This window comes from Limanda limanda, chromosome 17, assembly GCF_963576545.1.
Source record: "Limanda limanda chromosome 17, fLimLim1.1, whole genome shotgun sequence".
Classification (NCBI taxonomy): Eukaryota; Metazoa; Chordata; class Actinopteri; order Pleuronectiformes; family Pleuronectidae; genus Limanda; species Limanda limanda.
This window is the reverse complement of record NC_083652.1, coordinates 21,137,702-21,148,709: the sequence shown is the minus strand read 5'-3', so window position 1 is coordinate 21,148,709 and position 11,008 is coordinate 21,137,702. Positions and strand designations below refer to the sequence as shown.

At 42.9% G+C, this 11,008-nt stretch overlaps 1 protein-coding gene across 1 annotated transcript; it reads left to right on the top strand.

Moving 5' to 3' along the window:
* LOC133023163 (dual specificity mitogen-activated protein kinase kinase 6-like) lies at positions 1–11,008 on the top strand. The gene is made up of 12 exons (XM_061090126.1): positions 1–328; positions 4,798–4,867; positions 5,386–5,434; positions 5,519–5,632; positions 5,891–6,010; positions 6,102–6,218; positions 6,934–6,985; positions 7,102–7,229; positions 7,726–7,803; positions 8,298–8,437; positions 8,712–8,757; positions 8,997–11,008. Exons 1-12 carry the CDS (start codon positions 310–312, stop codon positions 9,072–9,074), a joined length of 1,011 nt encoding a protein of 336 aa, XP_060946109.1. The 5' UTR covers positions 1–309; the 3' UTR covers positions 9,075–11,008.

The window sequence follows — 11,008 nt, the reverse complement described above, 5'->3', positions numbered from 1 at the left end:
AAAAAAAAAAGTCCAGGTCTTGTAAGCAAAGTTAACTCGAAGTGTCCGAGCTGCGGAGACTCGATAGAAACTTGTGCATTGATCCGCTGATCGAAGCGCTGCTGCGGGTGCACGGAGACGAAGCATCGCGTCTTTTAAATCGCTGCTAGTTTTACGTTTTGTTTTTTCTTCTTCTTCTTCTTTTTTGTGTGTGTGTGCACGACAAGCCAGCGATCCTGAGCGGGTGGAAGGGTAGATGCAGGGAGGGAGTGAAAAAAAGGCAAAAGTCTTTGTGCTTCCCTTCCCCCCCCATAACACAGCAAAGGGGAAATGTCTCTGTCTAAAGGAGGTGAGTGCTTTTAATGCTTATTTTTGTTTGATTTCATCTTCCACGAACCCCCACCACCCCACTCCCCACCCACACACACACACACTTCTTTTTCAAAACTGTATTTTACCAACAACAAAAACAAACAAACATGGAAGTAGTTCTGCTCGCTGTGTAAACCTCGCCAGGTGGAAGGCTGAAGTAGAAGAAGTAGAAGAAGAAGAAGTAGAAGAAGAAGAAGCTAGCTAGCGTGTGTCCCTCTGTCCCTTCACATCCCCTTGTCTCAGCGGTGGAAGCTAGCGATAGCATGTGTCTGTTTTAACGGGTAATGTATCGGAAGCTAACGGCTAGCTAAGTTAGTTTGCGGGCTAATGTAATGAAGGGGAGTGTGGCCGGGGGGCTGTGATTTCTCCAGCGGGTCGTCCCGGAGCTGGAAGTGACCCCCGGCACACCGGAGTCTGTCCCCCCGGGGGTGAGCGACGCAAACCGGGGCCACAGGTGTTTGTGTTTCTCGGCCTCGTCGTGACTCATCGATCAGCGGCGGGTTCTGGTTCAGGTCTGACCGAACCTGTCAGTGTCCAAATGGGAATTAATTCATACATATATACACGCAAATGCATCTGCACAGATTTTTTTTTTTTTTTTTTTAAAAGAAGCAAACTTCCCCTTTTACCTTGTGGTGTTTTTTTATTTTTTTTATTTTGTAATTACCAAGGAACCAGGGCGCCATCACACGCTTGGCTTCCGCCTGTCAGTCAGCGAGTGGGTGTTTTTGTAATTACTGAATAAAACACACACCTTGGAAAAGTCATGTTCCTTCCTCTGCGTCACACACACACACTCACACACACACAGAGACTCACACACACACACCCTAGCCCTTTGACGACCCTCATTGACATAATGCATTTCCTAGCCCCTTACCCTAATCTTAACCATCACAACTAAATGTCTAACCTAACCCCAATTCTAACCCTGACCCTAAAACCAGGTCTTTACTCTCAAACAGTCCATTGGATTTGTGAGGACCACCTAAATAGTCCTCACAATGATGGGATTGAACCAAAATTGTCCCTCATAACTGTAGATGGACATGCACACACACACACACACACACACACACACACACACACACACATACACACACACACACACACACACCCTAACCCTAACCCTTTGACGACCCCCATTGACATAATGCATTTCCTCGCCCCTTACTCTAATCTTAACCATCACAACTAAATGTCTAACCTAACCTTGACCCTAAAACCTAGTCTTAACTCTCAAACAGTCCATTGGATTTGTGAGGACCACCCAAAATGTCCTCACAATGATGGGATTGAACCAAAATGGTCCCTCATAACTGTAGATGGACACACACACACACACACACACACAACATGATGGCGATGATGTCAATTTACATTTCACGTCCACCGCTGCTGCTGCTGTTACACAATCATACTAGCGTTACCATGGTCGGGAGTACACACGGCGTCCTCGGAGCCCTGTGCGGATTGGCTGTGCTGCAGCTCAGCCACTCGCAGCCTTTGGCCTACCGTGGCATGTTGTGACTTGCAGCACCAATACCTGGTGCAGCCTCTCTCTCTCTCTCTCCTTTTTGTTGACAGCTCGCTGGCTGCAAGCAGACACTCCAGAGCTGCTGCACAGGTTCTGACGGCGCTGAGAGAGATTGAAGTTGTGTTGCATTGCAAGGCAGGCCCGAGAGGTTTTCCCGTGGAAGTGGCCTTTTTTCTTGTGTTTGTCTGTTAATGGGGTGGAGTGATTCTAAGTTAGTTACTTGCAGCGCTGCTCATTGTGTTGCCGAGGCATGTTGGGAGATTGGGTTCTCCCTCACAGCGCTGATAGGGTAGCGTGGAAGATTATCTGTGCATGAGTCATGCTTGTCTGTATAAGGACCCACGCTCTGAGCTCCCGAGCTTCCTGATGGTGACTTGCCACACAGCTATTGGCACTTTGATCCAATGCACAATCCAGAAATTCTTGTTCCCATTACGTGCGTGCACTACTGCGCCATGGGTACTTTCCACTGAACATCTTTTGGTTTTTCTAAGTATGACTGCATTTCCTGTTAAAGTGCACCAGTTCACTGCTAACACGGCAGCAACAAAACTATTAATCTGATGAAGGCGCCATAATCAGGATAGTGGATTGCTCAGGAGAGGGCTGTAGAGTGGAGCTGGCCTCGGCTGGCCCCCGGGACAGGGACAGTGAGCTCCAAACGGGCCAAGTGAAGTGACATCATATTTCCCAAAAGGGTCCTGACAGTTGTTGTGTTTTCAGCGGATGTGTCCAGTCGGACTGGCCATGAGTCATATCCCACCCCACAGCCCTGGCTACAGGGTCGCAGCACACACCACCCACTGGCTCCCCGAGCAGGACCGCTTCCTGACAGGGCCAAACACTTATCATGTTAGATATAATGGACAATCTGCAGTTTATTTTCTGCAGGAGAAAAGGGTTGTGAAATATGTCAACTTGAGTAAACCCAATTTATGTCTTGTGTAGGATGCTTTTCAACTGCACCAGCATGTTTGTTCTCTTCATTTTGTCTTGTTGCATGAACAACACATTGTCCTGCGATGGCTTTGAGTGCTAAATACTCATTTACTCTATCCCACAATGAGGAACTGCAAACTCTTTTTTTTGATTCAGCATGTGTGAGTAAATCACGCTTCAATATCTACCAAGCGGAACTATCATAGTTTGTCCAGACAGCGTAGGCCTATTTTAGGGCTGCAACACAAAATGCATCTGTCTGATGTTTTCAGTGGTCGGCCACGGAATCTAAAAACTTCACTTCCCTTCCATCTAGCTGAGGAGGGGGTTGCCCAATCATACTTCCTCCAGACTGGAGAGCTGTGCGTCACTCATTCATAAATACAAGCCCACAGAAATAGTGACAGTTCATATTTTTTTTTACTTTTGCAAGTTTTATCAGTGCATTTCGCCAGTTTCTCTGCACTGGGGTAGAATCATTCCACTTCTTGCTTTGACCCTTGTTTTTGCAGCAAGAACAGACGATAACAAGTCTGGACCATATTGTTTTTCATCATATAATCCCAGTGAACATCTGACCAAGTCCTAGCACATGCAGATAAAGGTCAAGAAAAGTGTTTTATGTTTTTCCTGTTGACCTTGCAACACGAGCAAACATGCTGAACACAAAAATGTCCATGTCAGGGAGGGTCGGGCTGTTTTTTCCCCTGTTATTGCTCGTAAGCCCGGTAGCTGTGTCATTCTGGCAGAGGCTCCGGCCTCTTGTGGGAAGTCCCGAAGGCTGCTGGTAAACTGTGTTTATGAATGGACCGCTGTCACTGACTTAACACAGATATATCCTCGAGCTGCACAGTTTACAGCAGACATGCAGAATATGTGAGGGCTGCTTAACTGAGACAAAACAGGAAAACATATTGATAAATGATTTTCCAGCTAAGAGTAAAAAAAAAAAATATGACAGGAAAAAGCCCCCACCGAGGCATTCGAGTCATCATACCGATGTTGATTAGTCACTCAGTCCGCCTCCTCTGTGTTGTTGGGCCTCAGCTTAGAGTACACCTAATCTCCAGTGAGATAACAGATCATTTGGTGTGGTTTGTGTCAGTGGAAACTCCAAATTGACTGCAACCTTGAAAACACTCCATACTACGAGAATAGAAAACAATCTATCAATAGGCCAATAAAGACACTAAGTTGGCCCTGAGTGACACTGCAAGTTATACTCTAGGTACGGGAATCGGCAGGGACCTCCCGATACGATACTATCACGATACTTAGATGGCGATACGATATGTGTATATGTACGATTTCTGTGGGTATTGCGATTCTGTAAGTATTGCGATTCGATATTACGATTTCCTGGGATTTCTTTTGGTTATTTTTTTTTTTAAATACTGGACCATGAAAAAATGTTGAATCATTCCTTCAAATACAACAGTCAAATTCACTTAGAGCTTTACAAGTTTCATTTCAAATATTAACATTAACTTAATGTCTGCCGGGCAGCCAATAGAGAAAATAAATAAAAATGTTCCCTATTATTGTATAGCCCCTGTCAACTGCACACAAACTGACAGATTAAGAAATGTATGCCACTTAGGCTACTTTTAAACAATAAATAAAAGGTAAATTAAATAGAATGAATAAAAGTTTACTTAAAATATAAACTTTGAAATAAACAAAAAGTAGGCTATTGTGGTTTGCATGTAGCCGATGCAAAGCTAGTGCTTGGGTATGTTTAGATTCTTGTGCAAAACAAGAGCTGGTCAACATGCTCTGGGGTGATGTTGCTCCCCCAATATATCCCCCCCGGTATTAACCAATAAATATGTTTTTAAAAAAAAAAATTTTGGGGAGGCAGCATATCGATTTAAAATCGCCATTCACAAGAATCCCTATTATACTCTCTTGTTGTGGCTTCATTGATTGGGTCTGAGATTGTTATGGTGTTGTGTGTTCTTGTCTTTAAGGTAAGAAGAAGAACCCTGGGCTGAAGCTGGCCAAAGAAGTGTTTGCACAGCCCCCACCTGCAGCACCAGCGTAAGCCTCCCTTTTTGTTTTTCTACAATGGCAGCCATACCATCCTTAGAGGGTTGCAAAATTAGGGTCTCACTGACACACTGGTTGGGTCAATTTATAACATAAAGAAGAATAAAAGATGTACATAACAAAAATATCATATTTTATCAAATATTTTTCCTCCATTCCACTATCATTTGGGATTTTTGGTCCTTCTTTACATTTCCTTAATGCAGATGAACACATTTTAAACACACCAGGTCACAATTACATGAGGTAGATATTTACACTTTATTAAAAACTTTTATAGCATTCATTTAATTTTTAAGGATGCAGCACTGTCTCGCCCTCCATTTTAAAACTCCTCTTTCAGATGCAGAGATGCATGGATTCACAGAGAGTGACACCCTGCCAATAATTGATTAAATTCCACTAATAAACATGCACAGTTTCTCTCAGCATATGAATATTCCATTAGGGAGTGAATCGTTGTGTGCTTTTATCACGGGTAGTTTAATTGTTTTGCCCTCTCTCCCCAGGGCCCCTCGAGATCTTGACTCTAAAGCTTGCGTCACAATTGGAGATCAGGTAAAGCTGGCTCTCTTTTCCTACTCTATTTTTTGGCCGAGCTGAATCCATACTTTAATGTCACGTATGCCTCCTCCTGTGCAGAACTTCGTGGTGAAGGCAGATGACTTGGAGCTGATTGGGGAGCTGGGAAGGGGAGCGTATGGTGTGGTGGACAAGATGAAACATGTGCCCAGTGGTGTTATCATGGCTGTCAAGGTAGGGTGCTAGGCTGCCACTCAGATTACCTGATTTGGCATCTGTGTACATGCACCATGCTTTTTATAAATAGAAGCCTCACAGATGTATTCAGGATATGAGCTCATCCTTTAAATATTCAGCTCAGATCGGTTAGATCTGTGACATGTGATATTAAGAGAGAGGTGCAGGGCTATAGGGTTAAACACTGGACACCATTTGATTTGAGCTACATGTGCCTGTGATGACACAGCTCATCTATGATGTTTGTGTTACCAGAGAATTCGTGCCACAGTCAACAGTCTGGAGCAGAAGAGACTCCTGATGGACCTGGACATTTCTATGAGGACAGTGGACTGCTTCTTCACTGTGACCTTCTATGGCGCCCTCTTCAGAGAGGTGAGGACAATTTCTATAGAAATCTTCTGACTGCTGTGACACCCTGTCTTCATCACGTTTCTTCAATTTTGGGACTTTTTCTTGTATCCAGGGGGACGTGTGGATCTGTATGGAGCTAATGGACACGTCTCTGGACAAGTTCTATAAGAATGTTATTGAGAAAGGCAAAACCATCCCAGAGGACATCTTGGGAAAGATCACAGTAGCAGTACGTACTGTCCCTAAGATATCCAGTGTGTTAACATGATTTATAAAGTAACGGTCTTCAACCTTTTTCTGGAGTCTTGTTCTTTCTGAGAAGTACAAGATGTATAGCTTATCTGTAGTTAGTCATTAATTGGCGAACAACACACAGGTGCAGTGAATTTCTGGGGTCTTGTTGTCACAGTGAGGTTGCCAGGCAACCTGTCATATAGTCTGGATGAAGTCCTGGGCTTATGAAAAAACTGATTCGCAAAGAAAGTGTCACATCACTTAATTCCCACTAAAACCACAAACACATTAGTGTTCGTATACAGATTACATATTAAAAATTTAAGAATTTTTCTTACGTAATTCTCAGAAAGAAAACCATTAATTACCTTTATAGTTCCCCAAATCTACAACCATTTCTTGGTAAATGGTAAATATTATCATCATCACTAATATTTAAAATAATAAGGCATGATTCGTCTTTGTATTTTTAATACATTTTAATATAGACAAACACTGCAGGTTTGTTGCTAAACAGAAATTGATTTGACTCCAGGAAATCCAATACACCAAACCCAATCAACAATAAACCACAGATAATGCATTTATGTTAAAGTGCATGTAAATGCTCATTGGTTTCACTGAGATAGCATCTGCATCATCAGTTCATGTGATCATCTTTTCAGAGGAGTTCAATCTTTTTCCTGAAATGTTCTTCTGCTACTCCACAGGTTGTCAAGGCATTAGAGCATCTGCACAATAACCTGTCAGTGATTCACAGAGGTGAGCAGATCAAATCGTCAGTGGTTACTGTTTTCAGGTCTCCCGCTGATGCTTCTCATAGTTTGTTTCCTTTCTTCTCCTTCTCTCATGATCCTCCCAACATTGTCTCTTTCCAGATGTGAAACCCTCCAATATCCTGATCAACACGCAGGGCCAAGTCAAAATGTGCGACTTTGGCATCAGTGGTCACCTGGTGGACTCCGTGGCCAAAACAATGGACGCAGGCTGCAAGCCCTACATGGCGGTGAGTTGGGACCTGGGGAAATCGGGGAGAAGATTCCTGGTACCGGCAAGCTGAGATTTAAGGAAAGGATTTTTTAGAAATGTATGGAAGGATTGGACCGTCATTGAGGCCTGGCCAATGTTGATCATCAGCTGGAGTAAAGCCAAAAGTCCACAGGCCAGTAGCTGTCGAATCGTTTTGAAATCTGGATCCCAGACTAAAGTTTATCAGGCTTCTTACCGACATCTTGTCTGGAACGCACAATCACAAAACCAATTCATGATTTTAAATCCTGCCCCAAAAATATATATGGGAACTGACAAATTTCTTTTCACCAAAGTATTCTCATCTTTACGTGGCTTTTTAATTCTTGACTGGATTTAATTTAAAGTAGAGAGTAACCGTGGTTTTATCGAATGTGATTTTTAGAATTTTAATTCCTTTTTTGTGTTTTAATATTTGACTTACTTATAGCTATTATCGATGTTGTTGGTATTTATCTATATTTCCATTTCAGCCTGAGCGGATCAATCCTGACCTCAACCAGAAAGGCTACAGCGTCAAATCAGACGTATGGAGTCTTGGTATCACTATGGTGAGTAGTGATGGATTGTTGTATTGAACTCTTTTGGTTAGTTAGTTACTTAGTTACTTAGTTAGTTAGTTAGTGCAGGGAATTAATTTACTAGAGTAATTAATGTTATTGCTGCTCACCGAAAGAGAATTGCTCTTTAATCTGATTTAAACATTAATAAAAACAATTGCTGCTATAATATAACGGCTTCAAAGTGAATTCACTGTGTTACTATCATATATTACATTATGTATTCCACCTAAATATACATAATTATATGACAATTGTATGACCAAAGATGGTTGCAAGAAGTACAAAGATACAAACCTAATTAAGCTACACATAAAAGGGTAAGAGTCAATACTTCTCTGTAATGTCTACAATGGTTTGAGTTGCAGCAAACATTTATCATTATAGCAAATACAGTATTCTCCTAAATCACAACATGCCGTCATGAAATTCAAGATCCTACACGTATGATTGCCGTTAAAGCAGCTTCCTCCTGTCTCTTCTAGATTGAGCTGGCCATTTTGAGATTCCCCTACGACTCATGGGGCACCCCGTTCCAGCAACTCCGACAGGTGGTGGACGAGCCGTCTCCACAGCTGCCTGCTGACCGCTTCTCCCCAGACTTTGTAGATTTCATCTCCCAGTGGTAAGTGCGCCTCACGCTCGATGACGATGGTCAACGATGTGTTGCACGTTCATCTTGCTTTTGAAAAATACAAAAGTAGCCGTGATGACCAGCAGGGGTCAGTGTCTGCTCTGTTTTTACTGACAGAAGTAGCAAATGTACAGTAGAGCTGCAGTTTAGCTTCAGATGATGTCCATGTGTTTATCACTTTCTAATCCCTTTTTTTATATCACGCTGTCATGTATTTAAATCCTCCTTTTCTCTCCCTTTTGAAATAATATTTTTCTTTTTACAGCTTAAGAAAGATGCCAAATGAGAGACCAGCTTATACAGAATTAATGGTTTGTGTTTTTTCTTCATATTTTCATTTCATTTTCAACACCAACAGGTGTGATTATAAATGATGGCGCTTTTCACCATTAATCTGCTAAGCTGTAATGTTCAGTGTGCCCACGAGGCCAGTCTTACCCACCAACACTTAGATGATTTTTCACAAGTAAATAACAGCACAGGTGTCTTTTTAAAACATTGTTTCTCGAGAGCATGTTACTGACTCCGTTCTTTCCTCCTTTTGATGCAGCAACATCCATTTCTCACCTTTCATGACGCCAAAGAGACAGATGTGGCCAGTTTTGTCAAGGTCATCCTGGACGACTGATGCCTCCCACCCCCCACGCCCCCCTCCAGGCTCCACCCCATCAGGGTAGGCGGGACCTCTCAACAACCGAACCAATGGCCTATACTTATTTTAAACCTCACTGGAACGACCGACTCACATGCACCTACACACAGCAGGCGGGTGGGGACGGGGGCGACCCAAAGACTGACAGCAGCCCAGAAGCACTGGAGTGGGAGGGTGGCGGTAACGTGAACGTATACGGTCAACTGGAGAGGTTCGATTCCCTCCCCCACGCCTCCCGTGTGCGCAGTTATCCAACACGACAAATATGAACCGAACATGATTTATTGGTTTTGTCTTGTTTTTTCCTCCTTTTTTCTTTCTCTTTTCAGAATGAACAGAACCAGCCATTATCTTGACAAATAATGTATGAAACATTTGAATTTCATCTGCAAAAAAACCCAACAGTTAATGTGTATGTTGTTGCATATCGAAAGCTATATTTGCATATCGTTTGTATGTTTTTCTCATTACACAGAGTTTTGATACTGTATATCGTTGACAAGTGTGAATTTTACCAGACTCTGAGGCCTTATTCGATGGCGACAGGTGAACATTTTGACCCAGTTCTGCCCTGAGGCGATTGGTCAGTGTACAGGGCTGCAGTTGCCATGGGCCGCGGCCGTCGGAGGCTCCATGGCGGCGACAAAACGTAAGAAATGTCAAAGGTCACATTCTGGGCAAGAGGAGTTGCAAATCATTCCTAGATGGCATGGCGGTGCGCGGCAGGAATGTAAAGCATCTCATAGAATCAGTGAATCCTGGGTGTAACCCTCCATGGAGTGACCCCTCACTACTCTTCTTTCTTGGGTATTAAAGAGCAGGCTCCGTTGTTACTGCCTGGAAGTATCCGGGGGGTTGCCTAATCAAGCTCACAGCTTTAGCCTATGTCTTCGTGCCATTTTCCCATTACTTTGAATTTGTTCCTCTGTTTCTTTTTGACTCGTTCTGGCCTTCATTTGTATTTTTATTTCGGCAACATTTACACTTATTAATCCTTTTGCTTACATTTCTCATTTCTGGAATCTGCATAGTCTTTACATATGAGGCACTTAACGTTTTCATTTTTTTTTTTTTTTCCAGAGACCTTAATATGCCTTACACATTCAGTATGGTAGGGAAATAATTTATGCGTTGATGTAAATACTATCCTTTTTTCTTTTTTTTTTTTTTTATGTAACATGGCACTGTCCCAATCCTGGCAGTGTAGATGAATGGTAGAATGGTTAGTAGTAGTTAGTTTTAATCCAGCTTGAGGCGTGTACACGAACACACATGACTGTCGTGGACAGACGTCGCTGTTCGGCTCCCCAGGTTTCTGTGCTCCCCTTCTTGAGGAGACGACCCCCTGACCCGAGCAGGTCACACTCTCCTCGAGTGCTGGACCCAGAGCCTCCTTTCAGTTCAATAGGGGGCGGCCCTTCTCTCCCCTGTCAGACCATGCTATGCAGAGCCCCCCTGGACTCAACAAGAAGCCCGTATCCCCACTCCAAGTGTTCAGAGACTGTGATGATGATGGTGATGATAGTAATGATAAGTGCTGTGCCTCTGCGCATGGCTGGAACTCATTGCCTCTCTGGTTTACACTGTAGTGCGACCTTTATCAAAAGTCAGTGAGTTAGGAGTATTTATGATTGTGAATAATAAGGGAAAGTTAGCAACACCACAAAGAAGCTGCTGGTTTTTTTTGTTTTCTTTCAATACAAGTTTTTTTTTTGTTGCTTCTTCTGTTGGTCGGCCTTTGGATGGCCGTTCCCTTGGTGTGTAAAAGTGAGTTTATACGCTGATCACAATGAGAACGGAACACTTGCTCTACCTCTTACTCCTTCACTCTATTTGCCACCTTTTTATTGGGTGGGAATGACAAACTTGAACTATGGGAAAAAAATAAATAAAGGCTTTATTGTTCAGTA